This window comes from Nicotiana sylvestris, chromosome 5, assembly GCF_000393655.2.
Source record: "Nicotiana sylvestris chromosome 5, ASM39365v2, whole genome shotgun sequence".
Taxonomy (NCBI): Eukaryota; Viridiplantae; Streptophyta; class Magnoliopsida; order Solanales; family Solanaceae; genus Nicotiana; species Nicotiana sylvestris.
Genome location: NC_091061.1, coordinates 113,173,438 through 113,185,434, shown reverse-complemented (window position 1 = coordinate 113,185,434; position 11,997 = coordinate 113,173,438). Strand labels below are relative to the sequence as shown.

General features: G+C 32.4%; 1 protein-coding gene across 1 annotated transcript; it reads right to left on the bottom strand.

Annotated features, from left to right (window-relative positions):
* Window positions 1-996: 996 nt before the first annotated feature.
* Window positions 997-2,386, bottom strand: LOC138869172 (uncharacterized). The gene is made up of 2 exons (XM_070146769.1): window positions 1,621-2,386; window positions 997-1,403 (listed from the first exon to the last, which is right to left on the bottom strand). Exons 1-2 carry the CDS (start codon window positions 2,384-2,386, stop codon window positions 997-999), a joined length of 1,173 nt encoding a protein of 390 aa, XP_070002870.1.
* Window positions 2,387-11,997: the final 9,611 nt, after the last annotated feature.

Sequence of the window (11,997 nt, the reverse complement as noted above, 5' to 3'; positions counted from 1 at the left end):
ACTCGTCTATTCAAGCTAACTTAACGCCTATATTCCTATGGAATTAGGATTAACAAGAACGCATTAATAATTCCCGTATAGTAACCAAGCAAGGCGATTAAGTATATTCCTATTCTAACCGCAAATCCGCTCCCCCTCAGAGTTAAGATCTTGCTCTATTCAATCTTATATGCAATCTAGAATTCCCTCTCCCGAGTTCAATCCTAGATTCGTAGATAGTATTCAATTGGTGATCAAGCAATCAAATAATTAAGCGCAAGATTGAATAAATAAACCAATATGATAAATAATAAGAACAATTCAAGCTTCAAACTACAACATTCATGTAGCACCCAAAACTCTAGAACTAATAAACTATGAAATTAAAGGAAGAGAAGAGAAGAAAAACTAGTTAGAAGCCTCCTCCAAGCGTGGTGTGTGTTCTTCCACTTGAATTCCCCTCTAAAGTGTGTTAGATCCCTCCAAAGTGGCGTTTCCCCTCCAAAAATAGGTTTAGTCTTGCTTTTATACGTGTTGGGTAGGTCTAGGGCCGAAATAACCTTGTCCCGGACGAAATTGGACATAATCACGTCACCGGTACCCTGGATAGTGCCAGGCACCCACCAGGGCACTGCCGCAAACTTCCATTCTGCCTCCAGCGCCACAGGTGGCGCCAGGCGCTGCCTGTGGCGCCCAAATGCTCAATTCGTCCGGTTTTGTTCGTTTTAGCTCAAATCTTGCGCGTTTCGCCTCCAATTGCTCCCGAATCATTCCTACACATAAAAACACTTCAAATTAATATGAACTATAGAATTTAACATCCCAAATTCACGAAACAAAAGTAAAATATGAGGCGATATACATAAAAATATATATGTTTTAAGCTAAACATCATCAGCCAAGAAGCATTACCAAAGGCCCAATCTATGTTACTGTAGATTCTTTTATTTGCATCCTTCTTGTTACACCAAGACCATTGGCTTCCCTTTCTGTTTAGTTGTCCCACCCCAATATTATCTATACATCTCTTAAAGTCCACAATTCAGCTTGTTGTACTGGTTGTCCATTAATTCGATCATCAACAGACAACATATTGTTAAAATCTCCTGTTAGCAGCCATGCCTCCTGAATATTACTTTGAATTTGCCTTAACTGACCCCATAAGTTCCTTCTTTCAGCTATAGTGTTCTTCCCATATACAAAAGTAATGTCAAAAGTATTCTGTGTACTTTTATCCTTTACTTTGCAATGGACTAATTGATCACTAAATAAGATTATATTGACTTGTACCAATTGTTCTTTCCACAGTATCCATATCCATCCCCTCTCATTTATAGTTTCATCAGAATACACCTTCCATTCTCTACTGAATTTAGCTCTAACTTTAGCTACACTCCTAGGCTTTATCTTTGTCTCAAGGCAGCCTAGTAGAGTTATTTTATGTTCTAGCAGAAATGCCTTGAGTTCTTTCTACTTGAAGGGCTTATTCAACCCTCTAATGTTCCACGAGCTAACTATCATAGTGGATTCTCCTCATTGAGGACAACCCCTTCAGTCACTTTGTCAGTGCTGCAATCTTCTTGAATTCTCAAAGGACCATATTTGTTTTTGTTCAATAAATCTTCTAAGCTTTTATCTAACAATGCCCCTTCCTATTAATCTGCCCTTGATCCTTCATTATCTGTTTTCCTCTTCTCTTTTGCTGTGAGTATTCTGCATCTATATTCTCCTCTTGGTGTGGTTCTGGACTATCTTCCTTCTCTTTTTGATCTTTCTCGTTTACAATCTTTACTCTCCATTGGCCTGCTTGTTGCTTTTTCTTCTGTTGTTTCTTTGGTTTTACATGCTGTTGGTTAACCTGCCTTTGTGCTTGCTGGACTTTTGTACAACTTTCTGTATGTTGCCCTAGCTGAAGACATTCCTCACAATATGCTGGTTTCCATTCACATTCCAGCATTTGTTCCTTGTATTTTCCATCAGCCACTTCAATCATCAAAGAATCAGGCAGTTTTTGTGATATATCCATCTCAATTAAAATACGAGCATATGAAATTCTATCACAGTTAGCTGTTAGTTTGTCTGAACAGATAAGTTTTTCTAGGTAACTTGCAATCCGACCCAAATTTTCCTTACTCCAAAACTGAATTGGTAAACTAGGAAAAATGACCCAAATAGGAACATTCCTTGTTAATTCCTTACTCAACTGAAAGTCAGGTTCCCATTGTTTTAGGATCATAGGTCTGTTCTGAAATGTATATGGCCCTTGTTGAATAACTTTGTTCTTGTCATCCTCTGTATCAAATCGAAATATGAAATAGCCCTTATCGTGTAGGTACACTTGTGAAGTATTGACAAAATTCCACACTCCATACATAAAAAGGAGTATTGATAAAATTCCATGCTCCATACATAAATTTAAGCTTCTCCTTAAATGAGGGTGATCCACCCAGAACATACCCAATTAAAGTTGCCCTCCATTTTTGAGTTTGCTCATTTACCTCATTCAGATTTAATCGAACAATTTTTGTTCCTTCCTTCATTATCGGTGGATAGTATTCCAATTGGAGCTCTTGTTGCTGAGATCGATTTCCCTGTACAACTTCAGTCATAGTTGGAGTTGGTTGGCTAAGGTTTCCTTTCTACATTGAGAATGTCAATTTCCTCGCCGCTGAATTAGCCTCTACTTCCGCTTGCTTGAGAATCTCCATTTCATTACATTTTGAGGTCTGCATCACCATGGGGGTACTTCCCATTCCTGTCATCCGTTGACCTAATTGAATATGTCCTAGTGTTTGAGGTACTCCCGATTACGGTGTTACTAATCTATTTTCTTCTTCCTTCTCCTATATAGTCGTCGGTGTTACGCCTTTGTTTTTCCGTCGAGTCATGGCTTGAATGCGTACGTTAGCTAGCCCTGCTTAATGTGCGCCTGCAGAGCCATTTTTGCAAGTAACAGATAATTACTGTAAGTAGAAGTGTATTAATGGTGTCCTTAAGTAACGTTAACAATTAGTGAACTAGTGGTATCCTTATATAAGTAACGTTGGTGATTGATTAGCCGATACATTGATAATTATACACTAAATGAAAGTATATTAATGATATTTGTGAGAAATGTTTATGATTTTTTATTTTTAATTTGATAATTAAAATAAGTAGAAGTTTATTAGTGGTATCGTTAAGTAATATTAGTGATATCCTGAAGTAACGCTAGTGATTCATTAGCCTATACATTAAGAATTACACTAAGTAGGAGTGTATTAGTAATATTAGTAAGAAATATTAGCGATTGATTAGCTTATAAATTACTAATTACATAAAGTAGATTCATATAATTAGTGGTATGCTTAAGTAATGGTCACTGTAATCTTCTGACATTGATATGTATTTGAAATCCAATGTCATGTTTGGAGCTGTTTGGTATTTAAAATTTATTAGCTCAAGCACAAGGTCCTTCTTACTCACAGAGACACAGACTAAGATTTTGATACATCAGTTAAGATTGTGATTCAAATTTTGTACATGTAAAAAAAGAAGGGGTTTTGACACAGTTACCCACAAAAACAAAACTATTTACCTTTATCTACCTATTTGTTTTTTTACCCATAAACTAATTACATTTCTTACCCATAGTAGGTTTTGTGGGAAATTGTTTCTTTATTCTCCAATTCTTTTTTATTTTTATGTTTCTTTTCTTTTCTTTTCTCTTTTCTCCTTTTCTTTTTTCTCATTTTCTTCTTATTTTTTTCTTTTTTCCTTTTCTAATTCTATTTAACTTCTTTTTTTATATTTTTTTTCTCTTCATAATCTAATTTCATTTACTGTTTTCACTATTTTTTATTATTCTTTTCTTATACTAGTCTTAAGGTACGCGCGATGCGCGTGTATTCTATCTTAGTGGGTACTAACTAATTTATTTAAAATGTATTTAAGTAATACAATCAGACCTCTCTATAACAACATCTGTATATAATAACCATTTACTATAAAAGCCAAGTTTTTTTCGGACTAATTATTATGTTATGTTATAATTTATGTCCTTTATAACAACACCTCATTACAAAAGCAAAAAAATATCAAAACAAACGAGACTATTATAGAGAGGTTTGACTGTTAAATAAAAACATAAGTTTATGAAGATGATCATAAATATTGATTGTGTATAACTAACTCAATAAATAAAAAAGGCCTCATAAAATCCTCAATTATTAGTTCATAATTCAACTTAAATTTTGTTCCAATTTCATAACTTTGTAACTTCAATTTCACAAGTTATCATATTTCCTTTTCAGTTTTAACAAGAACAAGCCCTTGAAAGCCTAAATAGTGCCGAATGATAGAACTTAAAACATATAACCATGTAACTAATAATTTATAACTTTCATCAGATCACAAAATCACATTAAAGAGCAATAAAAAAAAACACATTTAAAAGGATACGAAAGCAAGCTTGTGAGAGAATTTACATTGAAAGATAATTCATTAGTGATATATTTACTTCAAAGAATGACTTAGAATTAGAATTAAAAGTGTATACTTTGGTTTTAAGCGTCACAATCAGCGGAATTAATATTCAAATAATTCCACTATTGGTTAACTTCATAATTTTAAATATTAGAAAAATAATTAGTTTTGTTCAATATAAAATTTATTTTTAAAGCGAAAAATGTTCAATCAACATTTCATGTTGGAGGATATGCAAGGAGGGCATAATCTTTGAAAAAATGTAACAAACTTTGAGTCATTTCTGTTGTATAATATTGAATCTACAATGATCAGATATTTATTATATACTTTTATCATAATTTTTCAAATATTCGTCAAATTAACCTAACTAATGTTGTGTGAATATATATATATATATATATATATATATATATATAAGAGAGAGAGAGATATTTATTGGAATAGATGAAAAATGAAAATAAAAAATTAATGTCAATTCATTTTGAATACATTTTGTCTTCTACTATTTCATTCTCATTTCTCAAGTTTGAATTTTTACGGTAATCGATTTTACTCTATTTCCGATTTCTGTCATCACCAGTGGTCTTTTTATGAAAATAAATTTATGTACTCCAAGATTTGTTTTAACTTGAAAATAATTTTACTTTTATGATAAGTTTGGAAAATAATATAATTGGAATCTTTTTCAATTAATTAATTCAAATGCTTAATTATTCGTTCTTAATATTTAAAAGAAATAATTAGTTTTTATTTATTCAAATTCTTAAGATTAGCTCATACCAAATTCAAAATATTTAATTATAATTATATTTTTATTCAATAATTTTTTTCAAATTGTAAACAATTGAATGGGGTGGAAAATCATCCATGCTAGACGTGTTCCAAAACAAAAAAGGAACGCAAAAGAGAAATCTTTGTAAATCTCAAAAAACTAAGAATCACTGTATATCAAAAATAAAATTTAAGATTTGAATATCCTTTTAGAAACCACAATTAATGTTTGTAGTTAAGAAAGCCATTTATATTTAGCTAAATGTATCATTAATTAAAAATAAAAAAAATCCCATAACTTATCTTGTTCTAATAATTGATAAATTTTGTGCTTATTATTGATTTGTGCTCAATATTTCGCATAATAATAATAAAAATAGTTCTTTTGAAACTCAAAATGTAATGTCGAATAATATTATTAGTGTCATAATCTTGTATATTTAAATTATCTTAATATTTAAAAACACATATAAATCAAACCTAAATAACTTATTAGAAAATGGATCACATCAGTATTATTCAAGAATTGGTTTCATACAGCATTTATTGATGAGGTATTGGAAGTTGTTTTTATCCTACTTACATCTTCAAGACTTGTAGGAGGATTTCAAATCACTTACATCCTCTTTCTTCAATCTTTTTTATTCTTTCTTGTATTTATTTTGTTTATTGTTTATACATAATTTAGGGTATGATTTATATAAAATAAAATCTTAAGTTTTATTAATTTCAAATATCTAAAAATTAGAAAAATAATTAAATGACTTATTAAATGAAGTATTTCTTATAATAATTAACATAAATTTGGAGGAACTTCATATTTTCCTTTTTGTTGATAAAGATCAAGTTTGAAATAGTAAAAAATGTTAGTTTTAAATTCTCTTATTTTATTCTAGGTAAATATGAATTCATTAATATTATTTTATTGAATTTTTACAATTCAAATTATAGGCACACTATCTCTTATTAATGAAAGGTATGGGAAAACAAACGTGCTAAAAATATGTCGGTGGTTTTTCTTTCCTTTAACGGTCTTATTAAGATAAAATTTAGTATTTGATTTTGAATCCTAAAAATTAGGATTCATACCTACTTCAGATAAGGAAGTATTTGATATGCAAAATATAATTAATATTGAAATCCTAAATATTAAGAAAATAACTTAAATTACTATTTTATCCAATATGTAATATGTTTTTAAAGGGTAAAAAAGGCGAATGACATTTCGCTAAGGGCCTTCGTGCTTTTAATATAGTACTAGTCTCTATGTTCGTGCTTTGCACGAATATGTCTTGAGTTACAAATTATGAAACACGTAACATCCAGTTTCATAAAGTAATTATTATTGAGGAATATGTACAAAGTACAACAAGCAATTCTTATAGCAATAATAATAATAATAATAATAATAATAATAATAATAATAATAATAATAATAATAATAATAATAATAATAATTTAGACAGATGAGAATAATACATGGGGTTTTTCTGGTCCAGAGAAATATATATGTTTCAATTCAATGAAATAAGGAAAGGAAAAAAATTATTAAATAAAGGTAAAATATATACAAAATTTAGTTGAATTCGGACTCTAATATTAGGCAAAGTATTGAATATTACAATGTCATTCAGCATAGATTTACTTAAGTATTAGAAAATCAACTTGTAGACTTGGTAGGCTACGTTGAAGATGTCACAAAAGAATTTGGCTCAAAATCAACTTTGTATATTATAGTATAAATCGGAAAAATGTTCTAGCCTCAATTGATTTACAATTATATCCTTAAATAATATGAATATTTAAGGGTATAAAAGTTTATCAATGTTTGAGGGATATTTTAGTCGTTCAATATTTAGCATAAATTATTTGTGCTTTTATAATAATATAGATAGATATAGATTATTACTAAAGAAAAATCAAATTGTGTACCAATTAAATGTAGCTAATACAACCAAAAAAATATTAACTAACATATGATACCAGTATAGTATATAGCTATACCAACAGAGTATACAATTATACACAAAGAGTTAAAAAAAAATTAATTCAATTATTAAACTGAAATAATATCAGTTGTCAATAAAAATTTTAAAAAATTCTAACAGGATCTAATTGTAAGAGTATACCGCTACATTATATAGCATACTATAATTTTTTTTTTGCATTTTTCAATTTGCTCCTCACGCTCGGTAAAAACTTAAAGCAAATTAAAAGGGAAAAGGCAAGTGAATTTACGGGTAATAAGTATACTATTATAGTATATTGTATACTATTAGAGCATATTGTTATAGTATATTGCATATTATTATAGTATACTATAACAATATATTGTATACTATAATAGTATACTGTTGCAGTATAACTATATACTCCTATTGTATATTGTACACTGTAGTGGTATACTGTTAGGTAACTGTGTTCTTCTTCGATTATTAAAATATACTGTTGCAGTATATTGTAAATTATAATAGTATACTGTTGCAGTATAGCTATATACTCCTACAACATATTGTATACCGTAGCTGTATACTGTAGCTGTGCTTTTCTTCGATTTTCAACTGAAAATTTCGATCTCAAATCAGCTCCAAATGCTATCAAATTTCAGTATGAACTTCCAGAAGGTATTATAAGCAATATTTAACAGCACCCACTTTGAATCAAACAAGAAATTTTCAAAATAAAAATTTAAATTCAAAAGCTTCAAGCCCAATAATGGTGAATGTTGCAATTAAAGCTCCGGTCATTGCTCCTAACAAATCCACTTTCTGTCTCTTGGCCCATTAAAGCTCCTGTCATTGCTTCTAATAAGGTGCCCACTGCAAAGAACCAAATTCATTCCTTATTAGCTTCAAATTAGAAAATAACTTTAAGAAATTAAAGTCCAAATATTTGGAAAACAATCACCAACAATTAAAAAAAACAGATGTAATTGAGAGATTCATTCCCCTCTATTTCAAAGGTCAGATTTTCCCCTTCTTTTTCTGCTTTTACTTTTAATACTACTTACCAAATGTAAACTCATTGAATTCCCTTTTCACTTGGGATTTGGGATTTCTGCTTCTTTTTTTCTTTCCTTTTCACAATGCAATTCTGCAAATAGGTAAAGAGATGATCAGAGGCGGTGGAGACATACACAAAATAGCTACAGTGAAAATAATCGGGTAAATAATTTAGGTCCTATGAATAGGAATAGTAAATAATTTGGGCCTGTGCATTAAAAGATAAATAATTTAAAATTAATGAGTATAAAATGAAATTTTCTCAAAAAGAAATATTCTTCAAATTTGTGAGGTAGCAACGTCATGATATCTTTTGCGTAGTCTTTGTTGTAAACTTAGAAGAAGCATCCTTGTTTCGATAGCTTAACGTGGATTTATTATTTAGGCCATTATTCAAGTCTTGGTCCTTGTTTTTTTTAATTCATTTTTAATTCACTGATAATGAAGACTTGTCCCATTTAATAGCTCAAAACTGCAAATCTGCCCTTGAAAATTGTCGAGGTTGCTGTTACTTGATGGAATTTGATTATTGAAACAAAGATCGGGTTGGATTCATGTGTTACCCCAAAGTTCATCACTTGTTTTAAATTAAATTTTGTATTTCCGAGGCCTTGAAAACCTTATTTAGAGCCGCCTCGATTTGTGTGCGCAGTCCGAGCGCGTAACCGGAAAGCTTAAATATGAAATTCTGTGAAAAATGATAAAATTTAGTAATAAAATGAGCAAATTTGACTTCGGTCAACATTTTGGATAAACGGACCCGGACCCATGATTCAACGATCCCGGAGGGTGATCTCGCCCAACTATGCCTTATAAAAGGACAATGCGGACGTTGCAAATATAACCTGAGTATTTATGCCCAGAGTCAAATCCACAGAGAATTAACCTATCAATTACTTTCGTTGGACTTACTAAATTCTTTAGAATCAACTTCCCCAAACGTTGTGAATAACAGTTGATGGTATATTTAATAACTAAGATTGAAAGTCAATAAACAGTTGTAAACTAAATATGCTTAAGTTGTGAACAATAATGAGAAGGTTATAAGGTAGTGATTTCCCCTATTGATGGAATCCCTTCTGTTTATGTTTCATATAGATTTACCAACACATCTCTATCAACCATGAACACTCTTTTTACCGTGAATCTCTCCCGAGTAATCACGATAATTTACTAGACGCACTCTCCCGAGATACGCTAGCTGGCTTTGTTTATTACAATTCACTTTAGATTGCACCCAAGACCTCGTTATTCCTAATCCCGCCTTTAAACCCGCAGTTATAGATCCCTCTTATACTTTGGGAGTGATGTTGTTCAACAATTACCTAAATATGCACTCTCTCCCGAGTTATGCATACAAAATAGGCACAACTAATTGAAGATCCTGTCAATTAACTACAACAAACACGTAGTTGAACAAATAGAGATTAAACTGGCAAACTATATTAACATAATCAAGAAGTTCATCCTTCAATAGGTTCCATCAAAACCTTAGACAAAAGATTTAGCTACTCATGACAATGGGTAAATAAACTATGAAAATATTCATGATCAAATTGCAAGAAAAATAAAATATGATGTTTTGGGTGATCTCTCACACTTGTTTCTCTTGCCAAAGTACTTTCTAAAACATTACATGCTTCCCTTGGACGAGTTCTATTGTTTAATATAGGGTTTTGGGCTAAAAATTCTGTGTTTTGCACTTCAGTCCCTCAATTTTTCGCTTCCTATCGCGGTCCTACCGCAGTTACGCCAGGACCGCGACCAACTAGCCTCTCAGAATCCGCAACAGCCTTCTGCCGCGGTCCGACCACGGTTACGCCGGGATCGCGGCAGTCCATCTCTAGTTCTGGTTTTTGCTGCCTTCGCGTGGTGCACTTAGCGGATATTGTACGATTGGCCTTTTTTTCTCCATAATTGATCCCAAAAGTAATCCATAAACTTCTTTTATTGTATATAGCCTGCAAAGCATGAAAAGCACTAATCAGAACATTTTGTTATCACTTTTTACCACAAAAACTATACAAGAAGGTGGTTCTTTAAGGCCTAATTATAGTCCAATTCACCTATTATCAACACCCCACACTTAAATCTTTGCTCGTCTTCGAGCAAGTTGAACCACACTTCTAGGCCTAATCGTTCGATGCATTACCCAGTTTATGTCACACCCGCCATTATGAAAGAACAACCTAAGCAGTGCAATAGCCACACCTCAGATGAAGACTCTAATGCCATGCCACACTCGTGCTTATTCTAGTTACTCTAAACAGAGGTGAAACCTTGCTTTTTCTTCCTGAGTCACATGCCCTCACATAACATTTCTGAGAGAAGTTCCACACACATAAAATCAAGCAACAAGGAACTATAGATAGAACGAATCCACTCACTCTCAGCAAAGAACATTCACATGCCACACAGATACACCATAAGCTTGCCCTTAGTGTAATACTCTACTAATCGAGTTGTTCAGTCCAAGATCAAGAGGTCTTTATTTGGTTATAATGTAGGCTAAGGTATTAGTAGGATATATTTGGATATAGTGACTAACCTCCCTAAGAACTTTTAATACAATCGTTCCCTTTATTCCAATTTCCCTGTTCAACCCAATCATTCTTCCACACTTGTTTCATAAGCTACCCCCACTTTTCTTTAGGTGCAATTGGCCTTTTTTTTTCATAGCCATTGCACCATTCAAGTATTTTCCTGATTTTCCTTTTCCCACTTCATTACTACCCCACACTTTGACTTTTATATGCTCTTTAACAATTCAAGTGCTTCTAGGAGGTACAGGTTTAAACAGTCAACTATTCAAACACAAGGATGTAGGTTGTTGTAAGGTTATCAAAGAACAAGCTTCAGGCTCGAAGGGGTTAACTATGGCAATATGTACAGGTGGATTCATAATTATACAGGCTACACAAGGAAATGCCTCAATCATCTCTAAGACCAAACAACTTCTATTTCGCTTTGCAAACATACATGGCAAGTTTTAGGTATCGCATGCAAGCACAAAATACAAGTATTATATCACACACACTTGGCATGTAACTCATTCCGAATTAGTTTGTCAACACACTCACGTGAGCGTTCAAGAAAGAGAAGGTGTGCAGAATTAAGGCATAAAATTATGAGTCTACAAACGAGCCTAGACGTCGCACCCTCAAGTTCGTTTTAGTTATTTGCAGGTGTGTACATTACGAGTCGCATTCTTGCCTTCACTCATCTTGGTCCAATAGAGTCCTAAAAATATTAAAGAAAAATCTACCTGACCCGGTTCAAGAAAAGCCCTTGGAAAAGAACCGTGGTCAAAAGAAAAACTAAGGAGGAATTACTACACTACCTAAAAAGAAAAATAAAAAATAAAAAATAAAAAAAATAATTTAAATGGACTACTTCCCTCAAGAGTACTGTCCAAGTGGTCCGTCCTCAGGAAGAGTCTCCTACATTTATTTATTTTACAACCAATGTATATGTACACTAACAATACACCATTAAAGCAAGTCTCCCACCCCACACAAAAAGAATATGGCATGTCCCCATGTCATAACACAAATAAAGTGCAGAAGGGTAAGAAGACTTTCCTGAGCGTCACTCGGAGTCGGAGACGGTGCTGGGATCCACATGACAAGCCCTCCCCAAAGCACGGAACCAAGCCATCATCCGGCTCTCAGACCTGGCATGCCGCTGAGACATGGCATCCATACGCACATGCAGGCCATCCACCGAGGAGCGAAGATCTGCCACCTCTTCCTCCAAAGAATGCAACATGGGTCGGCTG

Bases quoted from the DNA above. Each gene is read 5' to 3' on its own strand.
- LOC138869172 (XM_070146769.1), bottom strand. From the start codon at position 2,386: ATGGAGCATGGAATTTTATCAATACTCCTTTTTATGTATGGAGTGTGG. The intron at 1,404-1,620 runs GTTAGATAAAAG...TAACTCTACTAG, and splicing joins GATTAATAGGAAGGGGCATT to GCTGCCTTGAGACAAAGATA.